This window comes from Laccaria bicolor, genomic scaffold (assembly GCF_000143565.1).
Source record: "Laccaria bicolor S238N-H82 LACBIscaffold_152 genomic scaffold, whole genome shotgun sequence".
NCBI lineage: Eukaryota > Fungi > Basidiomycota > Agaricomycetes > Agaricales > Hydnangiaceae > Laccaria > Laccaria bicolor.
The window spans coordinates 6829-18166 of NW_001890011.1; the positions used below are offsets into that span (position 1 = coordinate 6829).

General features: G+C 45.1%; 2 protein-coding genes across 2 annotated transcripts; one reads left to right on the top strand and one right to left on the bottom strand.

Annotated features, from left to right (window-relative positions):
* Positions 1-4690: 4690 nt before the first annotated feature.
* On the top strand, positions 4691-4900 carry LACBIDRAFT_298787 (uncharacterized protein; the record flags this gene model as incomplete). Its single annotated transcript, XM_001890693.1, has 1 exon — positions 4691-4900. The coding sequence occupies one exon, from the start codon at positions 4691-4693 to the stop codon at positions 4898-4900; it is 210 nt and encodes a 69-aa protein (XP_001890728.1).
* Positions 4901-9158: 4258 nt separating this feature from the next.
* LACBIDRAFT_335800 (uncharacterized protein) lies at positions 9159-10090 on the bottom strand (the record flags this gene model as incomplete). Its single annotated transcript, XM_001890694.1, has 5 exons — positions 9159-9175; positions 9220-9234; positions 9313-9565; positions 9636-9835; positions 9913-10090. The coding sequence occupies 5 exons, from the start codon at positions 10088-10090 to the stop codon at positions 9159-9161; spliced, it is 663 nt and encodes a 220-aa protein (XP_001890729.1).
* Between the last annotated feature and the right edge of the window lie 1248 nt (positions 10091-11338).

Here is an 11338-nt window from a genome sequence, read left to right on the forward strand (position 1 = left end):
ACACCATGTGGTAAGACGTTGCCAGCCAGGCCCACAAGAGTTCCTGGGTCATAAAGGAGGCTGAATCCGAGCCCGGGCATGTAAAACCGACCTTAGTCGTACCGACCAATCGTCAACAACATGTCGAAAGACTCCCTGTAGCCCTTTACATCTCGGTGGGTAATTGTCTCTCTGTTTATGATGACTGAAAGGCCGGTGAAAGGTGTACCCCACACTCCCAGAGCCATGCTGGTAGCTTCATCTTGCTGACTGTCCACTTCAGTCACCCACTGCCAACTGACTATTAGTCATGCAAACTCCACGTAAGTTACATGACTAAATGTCATGGACCATATCTATATTCTAGATATATATGGGTCCTAGAAAGCCCTGAAATCTAAAATATATTCTTGACACGTGGACCCTGAAATGTCACACAAAAATTATAATGTCTGTGTCACACCACCAAAATATATTTTGCAAGTGAAATGCAGTAAGGATATATTTTTGGTCAGTGGACCCTGAAATGTCACTGTCACACCTTAGAAATATATTTTGCCCTGGCTTGGCCTTAGGATATATTTTGTGAAACAGATGTGGTAAGGATATATTTTTCTGGTCTGTAGGGGTGTCAGGGGTCCTAGTTTCAGCAAAAAACTTGTGATTTTTTTGCTGTCTAGGGTATATACTCTGGAAGATTCTGCAATGATTTCCAGGGGTTTTGGCACTATGTCTGGCTTGTGCTCCCAGTATGTAGGTAGCAATAAGGGGCATCAATAGTATCTGTGATCTACCTGAGTTGCTTAAGTATCATGCACTTCCAATCACACTATGAATACAGTTCGTGTTACGGACTAACAATTTTGGGCCTCAATGACATGTGTGATTCACCTTGAAGCTCTTCAGTCCAAGATTCCTGAGTTGCTGTGGTATTATCCATTTTGACACTATGGATACAGTTCGCACTATGGAATTTTTTAGCTGCTTAGAAATCCCCTCCACTTCTGCTTCTACTTCAGCTCCGAGATCCAGTTGTACCTTATCGGCATCCCCCATCAACATCTGTATCACCATTCCCTGACAGTCAAACCCCTACATGTGATATCAAACATCTCCCAATCCACTTTCAAAAACAAAAGAGTTCACAATGTTTTTTGTTGTTTCTCTCCTTCTCTCTCCAGTTGCACCTTATTATCTGCATACCCCACCAACATCTGTATTACCATCTCCTGCCTGTCAAACCCCCACATGTGATATCAAACATCTCTCCCAACCCACTTTCAAAAACAAGAGTTCACAAAGTTCATTGTTGTTTCTCTCTTTCTCTCTCCAATTGCACTTATCTGCATACCCCACCAACATCTGTATTATCTATCTGCACTCTGCGGGGGTGCTCACTTCGCCATCTGAGTGTTGTGGCAATTGTACATCACAGTTTTGCAAGATATAAGCCTATACTGTTGTCTACTACTTATCTACTACACAATATCAGCAGTACCTATGTGCAAAACTTGAATCATTGAAGCGATGTTGCATATGCATGTGTTGACCACCCAGTTTTTGTCCTCAAAAATAATCATAAAAACTGCAACAAAACCCTTTTTTCTTGCTCATATTATTGTAAATGCTGTTAGTCCCCACTTGAATCCAAGATTTTAGGGGCAGGGAGTAAACACTTGCTGAGATATAAGCCATTCAAGAAATCTACTGATACAATTTGCGCATGTTCATTTTGTACTTGTTCGTCCAGGCCTTTCACCCTTAGTCAATGATTGCTCGCTGCACTCGCAATTACCATCCCCTGCCAGTCAAACACCCAAATGTGAGATCAAACATCTCTCCCAACCCACTTTCACAGACAAGAGTTCACAAAGTTCTCTGTTGTTTCATGTGATCAAACATCTCTTTACCCACTTTTGCAAACAAAGTTCTTTGTTGTCTCTCCCTTACTCTTCTTCTCTTCTCTCCCTCTCCTCCTCTCCCTCCCTTCCTCTCTCTTTTTCTTGAGTCTTGATTGTAAATTCATGGACAACAGACTCCATTCTCCTCTAACAAATTTTGTTCACCATGTCATAATATGGGGTTCTTTGTATTTTCCATGATTCTCTTTGTGCTTGCTGTTACTCAACTGATCTGTATGGTTTCAAGTGTAACACAGAAACATGCCACACCAAATCGACATCCTACCCCATACAACTGCATCAAATATGCATTTTGGGAAGGTAGAAATCTTGGAAGGTACATATTTTGGGAGTATATATTCAATCATCAGAATGAATCCTACTGCATAATATATATTCGGGATACACCCCATTGCTGAAGAATATATTTGACAACTATATCTTGAACTCACATATATCTTTCCACTAAATCCTGAACCAAAATATATATTTTCAACCATATCATGAATCCAGATACATCATTTCTGAACTATATTATAAATATTTTAATTATATGCTAAACCAAGATATATTTATCAACAATATCCTGAATCAAGATACATCATTTTCCAAGTATATCTTGCATTTTCCCACTACATTCTCAACCAAGATATATTTTTATACTACATCCTGAACCAGGATATATTCACAAGACATATCTTCAAACCATATCCTGAACCAGGATATATCTTTCAACTATATATAGAACCAGGATATATTACCAAGATATATTCTCAAGCTATATCTTGAACCAGGATATATTCTGCAGACATATCTTTAAACTAAACAGAACATCTTTTTGATATATTTTTGAACTGTATCCTGAATCTATTATCTGTAAATTTCACTAGACAAAGGTGCAATTTATTGGATAGAACTACATACATTTACATTACTACATTGACTATCAAATAAAAAAATAAAGAGAAGGGGAGGGAGTAAGGGAGAGGGGGTGGGGGTTGGTGGGCAATAAGGGAGGGGAGAAAGGAGTGGTAGGAAATGAGGGAGGGAGGTGAGGGTGGTGGGCAGTGAGGGGGAGGGGATAGTGGGAAGTGAGGTAGAGGGTGGAGGAAGAGGGGTGAGAGTGGTGGGCAATGAGGGAGAGGGGAAGGGGTGGTGAGCAATGAGAGAGGGGTGGTAGGCAAAGAGGGGAAGAGGGGGGAAGGACATGGGTGGTAGGCAATGAGGGAGGGGGAAAGGTGATAGGCATTGAAGGAGAGGGGTAGTGGGCAGTGAGGGAGAGGGGTGAGGGTGGTGGGCAGTGAGGTAGAGGGGTGGTGGGCAGTGAGGGGGAATAGTGGGATGTGAGGGAGAGGGGGAGGGGGTGGTGCGCAGTGAGGGAGGGTTATTTGGCCCTCGTCGCCGTGTAGGTGGTGGTGGCGGGCGCTCGAGATGTCTTCGTCGTCGCCGTCCGTTGTTTGTGCGCCCTCGTCGTCTCGTCGTTTGTACGCCCTCGTCGTCGTCGTCGTTCGTACGCCCCCTCCTCCTCGTCGTCCGCCGTTTGTAAGCCCTCCGTCGTCCGCCGGTAGTACGCCCTCGTCGTCGTCTGTTCGCAGTCGTGGTTGTCGTCGTCCGTCTTTCGCCCTTCCGTATCCTCGTCACACCGTTGAATGGCGTCTGTTCTGCCTGGGGTCGTTTTGCACCGTGATGTGGCCGCTGACGGGCGGCATGCCTTTCCCTTTGGGGAGGGGTCATATGGTGACGTGGGGAGTGCTAGCCGTCAACCGCCAGTGGGCGGTCGACGGTGGTGGTGTCCTGTGAGTCATGTGGGTGGTAATAGACGTGGAGGGACTTACTTATAGTGCCCAATATGAAATGACGACGACGACGTAATCATCGTCGTCGTCGTCGTCGTCGTCGTCGTCCGTCTGTGTTGCAGTTGCCACGCCGCTCGACGATTGTCGAGGGCGCTGGTCCTCGTTTTTCGTGCACGCTGGTCGCTCGTTGGGTAGTTCGAGGCTCCTGGGGCTGTGGGGTGCGCCACTCATCGACTGTCGTGTGCGCTGGTCGTCGTTTGCCCGTCGTCGTTCTTGTTGATTGGTATGTTGTCGTTGTTGTTCAGCGGTCGTGGTTCTTGGTTGGGCGTTCATCGTCGTTTGCCCCTTGTTGCCTTCGTGGTGTGTGGTTTGTTGGGTGGTTGTTGTCGGTTTTGGGCGGCCAAGGTCGTTTTCGGTGTTGAACGTTGGGTGACTTGGGATGGCGGCGACGTGGTGGTGAGGGAGTCGTTGGTGTTGAACGTTGACGCGTTGGTATGGTGGGTTGAAGAAAAAAGAAACGTCACACAGAGTCACACTCACAGTGACGTAGGTATCAACGTGCAAGTTTCAATGCAAGTTCACGCTCCCGGCGCCTGCCCAAATCTGTAGCACCCACCGTTTCGAGTTGAATTTGTAGTCTATTAGGTAACTTTGTATTCATTACAGAGATTTGTACCTAATGAGAGATCTGTCCCCACAGTTATATTACATGAAAGTATTTCATAAAATTGCCACTTCCAGGGTTGCAGGAGGGCTACGCTGTTGAGGATTAGGCTGCCGGGAATGGGTTCGATTCGTCTTCTGTGCAGGCACGCTCGGAACAGCCCCCAAACCGTATGCAGGTTGATAATCGGTCTCAACCTCATCACATCGTAGACATAGAATTGCTCGTATCTGTAACAGGCAACTTGTAAGTTCCCGCTTGACGACTAAATGGGTGCAACTCACTGGGTGTTTGTGAACACGACAGACATTGCATCTGACTACAATGCAATAAGTTGGGCACCATGACTAATGCCAAGTTCACAGGAAGGAATCTTTCGTGTTCCTGGTGACATTGGACAACAACTCAGTTTCCGAACTGAAATTACGGACTATTATACTTTAGACGCTGTCGACGATCTGCATGTTCTCCTGTTGTTGATGAAACTCTCATTGCGCGAGCTCTGCGATCCCCTTGTCCCAAGTGAAATGTACAACGAATGTACTCATTCAGCATTCTAGGGATCATCTTGCCTGTATCTGCATCGTGGAACAGTGCGAACATCAACCGTCATGTCATTTTTTTTGTCATTAGTCTCTTGCAACTGTTTCTTGAAGAACAAACCCAGAGTATTACCAAAATGACACTGTCCGATCTGTTCTTTGGGGAAAAAAAAACTTTGTAGTGTCTACTTCGCTTTTTGGGACTACCAAAACTACCAAAACTTGTATTCTCTCCTTTTATAATTACAAAGTTTTGTAGTACCAGCTTTTTGAGACTACAATTCTTGTAGTCTCCTCTTTTTTCATTACAAAAGCTTGTAGTCTCCTCTTTTTTCATTACAAAAGCTTGTACTGTAAAGATTTGTAGTGAAAAATTGTGGTCCCGAAAAGCGGACACTACAGAATTTTGTCTTCTCAAAAAGCAGACACTAAGAATCTCTGGAATAAAAAAGGGGATATCACAAGGTTTCATAACAGACACTACAATATTTAAATAGAAACCGCGGGCGCTACAGGTTTGGGCGTGAGCGTGATCTTATGTGTGAATTGTGCCCAACGTCACACTCTGTCACATATTGTGACGTTCCTTCCTTCAAACACATCGTCAACGCCAGCGAATCCACCTCACCACCATGTCGCCGCGATGCCACGTCACGCAACGTTCACCACCGCAAACAACCCTCGCTGCTCAAAACCGACAACGACCGCCTAACAAACCACACACCACGAAGACAACAACCGCAAAACGGCAACCAGTGCCCATCAAGCAACATACAACCCAACACCACCGCCCACGAAAAACGACGAACGACCCCACGAGCGACCAGCGGACCACGACCACCCAAGAACGACGACAAACAGGAGCAAGTCAGGCCACGTTGCAGTCAGCGACGTGGCAACTATGTGTCACAGCCGGACGACGACGACGACGTAATCGTCGTCGTCATTTCATGTGAACCACGGTAAGCCCCTCCCCCCTTTATGACATGACTACCAGAACACCCCACCGTCCAACCCTTGACGGATAGCACAACCCACCTCACCATGCCACCCTCCCTCATGCCGCCTGTCAGCGGCCACGTCATGACGCGAAACGACGCCAGGCAGGACAGGCGCCAATCAACGGCCTGACGAGGACACCGAAGGGCGAAAGACGGACGACGACGACGGCGAACAGATGAAGGACGACGACGACGACATCCACGACGGCGAACAGATGAAGGACGACGACGACATCCACGACGGCGAACGGACGACGACGACGGCGAACAGATGAAGGACGACGACGACGACATCCACGACGGCGAACAGATGAAGGACGACGACGACATCCACGACGGCGAACGGACGACGACGACGGCGTACAAACAATGGAGGAGCGTACAAACGACCACGACGACGAGGAGGGCGTACAAACGATGGATGGCGACGACGAAGACATCCTGAGGCCCGCGACCACCACCTCCACACCGCGATGAGGGCCAAATACCCCTCCCTCACTGCCCACCACCCCCTCCCCCTTTCCCTCACTTCCCACTATTCCCTCCCCCTCACTGCCCACCACCCCTCTACCTCACTGCCCACCACCCTCACCCCTACCTCACTCTCACTGCCCACCACCCTCACCCCTCTCCTTCACTGCCCACTACCCCTCTCCTTCACTGCCTACCACCTTTCCCCCCTCATTGGCTACTACCCCCTTTCCCCCATTGCCTACCACCCCCTTGCCCCCTCCCTCATTGCCTACCATCAATTTCCTTCCCCCCCCCTCTTCCCCTCTTTGCCTACCACCCCTCTCTCATGGCTCACCACCCTTCCCCTCTCCCTCATTGCCCACCACTCTCACCCCTGTTCCTCACTGCCTACCACCCTCCTCACTCCCTCTTCCCTTTATATAATATTTAGTGTAGTGATGTAAATTAATGTAGTTGTGTTAAATTAAATGCAGTTTCTCTTCTGGATATATGTATAAGTTATAGATTTAACTTCCAAGATCTTGTTTCAGGATACTTGAGTATAAAAGATATTCTGGTGATATATCCTGGAAATATATCCTGGTTCAGGATATAGTTCAAGAAGATATCTTAGTTCAGAATGTTGTTGAAAAAAACAGAATATAGTTGATAAATATATCTTGGTTCAGGATTTGATTAAAATATTCAGGATATGGTTGGAAAATATATCTTGGTTCAAAATATAGTTGACAAATATATTCTTTAGCAATGTATATATCACAAATATATATCTTGCAGGAGTATTCATTCTGATAATTTGATTTATACTCCCAAAATATATACTATCCAACAAATATATTTTCCCAAAGTCAATATATATCTTTGGGTTCAAGAAGATATATTCATACAAGCTGCTTTTTCTCAAGATAATGTATTTATCCTGTCAGAATATATACAAAATCTTTTCTAACCTGATGTATGATTGTCCTCATTATTGAGGTTCACTCCAACCTCTTTATTGAGCACTGACCCACCTTCACCTCTCTTCCCATTAAGATATTTTATACAAAACTTTGATGAGTTCTGTGGGTCACTTGGGTAGATTGTATAACAACTGCAACAACCAGTTCACAGCAGACACCACCAAGGGCTCCACCTGAGGGAGAAGTCATTCATAAGCCAACATGAGAGTATTGTCCCCTTCCAGAAGTTGAACCTCTGGCTAAGTATTCAAAGAAGCCATTGATGCATATGCTAATTTGTGACTTGTGTAGATTGCATGACAGCTGCAAACAATCTATAGAGCCCTGCACGACTCTATAGTGCTTTGCATTGACATTTGCACACTGAAATCACAAAAATTATGTTTGGTTTTGTATGTTCATCACATATTGTCATGCAGGACGACTTTGGGAATTTTGAATTTCTCAAACCCAACTTTTGTTGTGCCTCAGGTATCGGATGAGATGTGTGTGTGAATCATTGTTTGCCATGATGAGCAACAGCTTTCACTGTAGGAGATTGCAGGCCTTGTTGGATGTTGTGTCTGGTAAGTGGTCTCTTACTTCCTGATTTGAGGGTCATGGTATGACACACACAAACACAATTTCCAAAACTTATTGTGCAGACAGTAGTGCAAAGCACTGTAGCCAAGGAAAGATGTGAAATTATATGTTGTCAAGATATATATATATTTGAAAAATATATTTTGTGAACATAGATTTTTTGGCATGTAAAATGCCACAACCAGATCACAGCTTCGATAGAGGGAACAATTTGGCTAGTGGGAGTGAGCTCTCCCTTGACACCAAGACCTTGCCTCTCTAAGGAAAGCAATTCAGGAGCCTTTGACTAGCTGAGATTTTTAAATGATACTGTATCCATAGTGTCATTTGAAGTGGATAATACTAAAGCAATCAAGAATCTTGGACTGAATAGCTTCAAGGTAGCACAGTGCTGTCCAGAGGACAGTTCTAGATGTTTTCCAATGACAAAGGTACTTTGTGAACTCTGAGAAGCTAAAAAAACCCATCTGAAATGCAAACTGTATCCATAGCCATAGTGTCATTTGAAGTGGATAATACTTGTAAGCAAGTCGAGAATCTTAGACTGAATACCTTCAAGATAGCACTATGCTATCTAGAGGACAGTTTTAGATGTTTTCAAACAACAAAGCACTTTGTGAACTCTGCGAAGCTGAAAAATCTGTATTGTGGGCTGTATCCATCATGTCATTTGAAGTGGATGATACATAAGTAACTTGGGGAACCTTGGATTGAATAGCTTCAAGGTAGCACTGTCAAGGCATTTTCGAACAACAAAGTACCTTGTGAACTCTGAGCAGCTGAAAAATCTGTAATGCAAACTGTCTTCATAGTGCCATTCTAAGGGGATGATACTTGAGCAACTCAGGTAGATCACAGATACTATTGATGCCTCTTATTGCTACCTACATACTGGGAACACAAGCCAGACATAGTGCCAAAACCCCTGGAAATCATTGCAGAATCTTCCAGAGTATATACCCTAGACAGCAAACAAATCACAAGTTTTTTGCTGAAACTAGGACCCCTGACACCCCTACAGACCAGAAAAATATATCCTTACCACATCTGTTTCACAAAATATATCCTAAGGCCAAGCCAGGGCAAAATATATTTCTAAGGTGTGACAGTGACATTTCAGGGTCCACTGACCAAAAATATATCCTTACTGCATTTCACTTGCAAAATATATTTTGGTGGTGTGACACAGACATTATAATTTTTGTGTGACATTTCAGGGTCCATGTGTCAAGAATATATTTTAGATTTCAGGGCTTTCTAGGACCCATATATATCTAGAATATAGATATGGTCCATGACATTTAGTCATGTAACTTACGTGGAGTTTGCATGACTAATAGTCAGTTGGCAGTGGGTGACTGAAGTGGACTGTCCTCAGTGAGCTGGTCAAAGACCGCAAATCCTGACTCACATAGGTCGGGTCGAATGATGGAGTATATGGCAGAGATAACGGTGTTGATGAAGGAGAGTGTTTCAAGATAGATGAGGTTACTGGCCTGTTGGATATCGGAGGAAGGATGAAGTGGATTGGCAGGACCTTTGTGTCCTTGGGAGAACCAGCCGGGTGATAAATTTACTATGCCGGTCATTTTGCCACCGTGGTCGGGGTGGATCTGATCCCGCCAACTCCCATTACTTTTCTTTTTGGGTCTTAGATTCTCCGTCTGGGTCCAAATCAGTTGCTGGACCGGTCTGAGTTAAAAACTTCTCGGTTGTTGGGGGAAATAAAATTACCTGAAGATCTTCTGAGATTAACTTTGGGAAGTACCACAGAAGAATGTGGCCGGCCTTGTCAGTTATGTGGCAAGGTTTATCAAGGTAAGGGATGTCGACCGGCGATGTTGACTGGTAGATTGGTGGGAATCTTGTAAGGAGTCTGTTTTCCAAATCCCCATTGCTTCCACTCTGCCTCAGTGATAACTCGGCCACATAATCTCAGACATCCCAGTCAGTTTCATCTGGGAAGGCTTTATTGGCCTGTCTGATACCGCCGGTTGAACATCGGACTTACAGGATTGATTCCAGGCTTCTTCAAGCATCCTAATGACCTTTTCAACTTGAACTTGAGGTCCAGATGGAAGAAGCCATGTTGGTCTAGCAGGCTGAGCATGAATCAATGGCATTCTGGAACTTAGCAGCCGGCCTTTGATGTAGTGAGCTAGATCTTGTGAATGTTGAGAGGGAGTCATGGTTTTAAAAAAAACAAGAAATTCCCATTTACTTTTTATCTCCCAAAACATGAGGCCAGGGCATTGTCCATTACGTCAAAGTTTATTATGTTGAAGTTAGGGTGACAGCGTATTGATGGCCTTGTACTTGGCTCCATCTTGGCGTTGGTGAAGCCCAATGCTTATGGCCAGCTGAATAAGCCGGCCCATCAAAAGCTCAGATAATTTTTTTTGGACAAATTCAATGTTACAGGTGGTATGGAATGATATGTATTAAGAGACCCGTGTTACGCCGCATGCTCTTTCATAATAGGTGAAATGGTGTTTGGACAGAAAAAAAAAGAGGACGTACGGAAGGGTCACCTTCTCCCCATCATCGTCAATGATAGTTAAGAGCATGGTACCCTAATCACCATGTTAGTGGAAAAAATGAAGTACCAAGGGGATTGCTCACGTCAGGCAACCGGCTGGTGGAGTCCACGGTTGCAAACATGAGGCCGCCGATAGACATATTATACCACACACGGGTTCCTTTCTGATGAATCATCAGCTGGTTAAGGCCAATGGAGAGATACAGAACTTACAGGGTAGGGATTGGGTGGAGGGATGCCCAATAGAGTCCAGATCGTCATGGGGGTGAAGTGATTCATGTCGCAGTGGAGGGGTGTGGGGGAAGATGGGTCCTTGAAATGTGAGAGGGTTTTTAAACAGGGAAACATGCATGTTTCAGGTTAAATTACAACCCTCGATCCAACCCTATATCAGAAGCATAAGAATATCTGGCAGATGCCTCGAGGAGTCCCCACAAAAAAGTTGAAAATGTCATAAGGATAAGCATGGCCGGGGATTGAACCCAGAAGGCAACTCTACCATTAGACCCTGCCAGATTCCAAAGATTGTGGGCAAATTTCGATTGACATTGATGGTGACCTGCCTGGGCACAAGTTGAAGTCCCATGCCCGGGCCCAACTTGAAGCCCCATGCCTGGGCCTACTTTCTAATCTAAGAGTAATTTTGTGAGGTGTACCGGGCTGGGAGCATCCAGCTGGGGCCGGCTAAAATCTACTGACCAAATTTATCTTGCATCATAGTCTATGTATATGTGTCCTGTCCAGGCTGAGGTTGGGCCGGGTTGTCTTATGCCCCGGGTTCACCGCCTGAACAAGTCAGTGCCGAGCTTGCAGGCCCTGATTCAGTATGCCCCAGCTTCAAATGCCAAACACGTTTACTGCTATTAGAATGATGTGACCAGCATTTTGTGTAAGATGA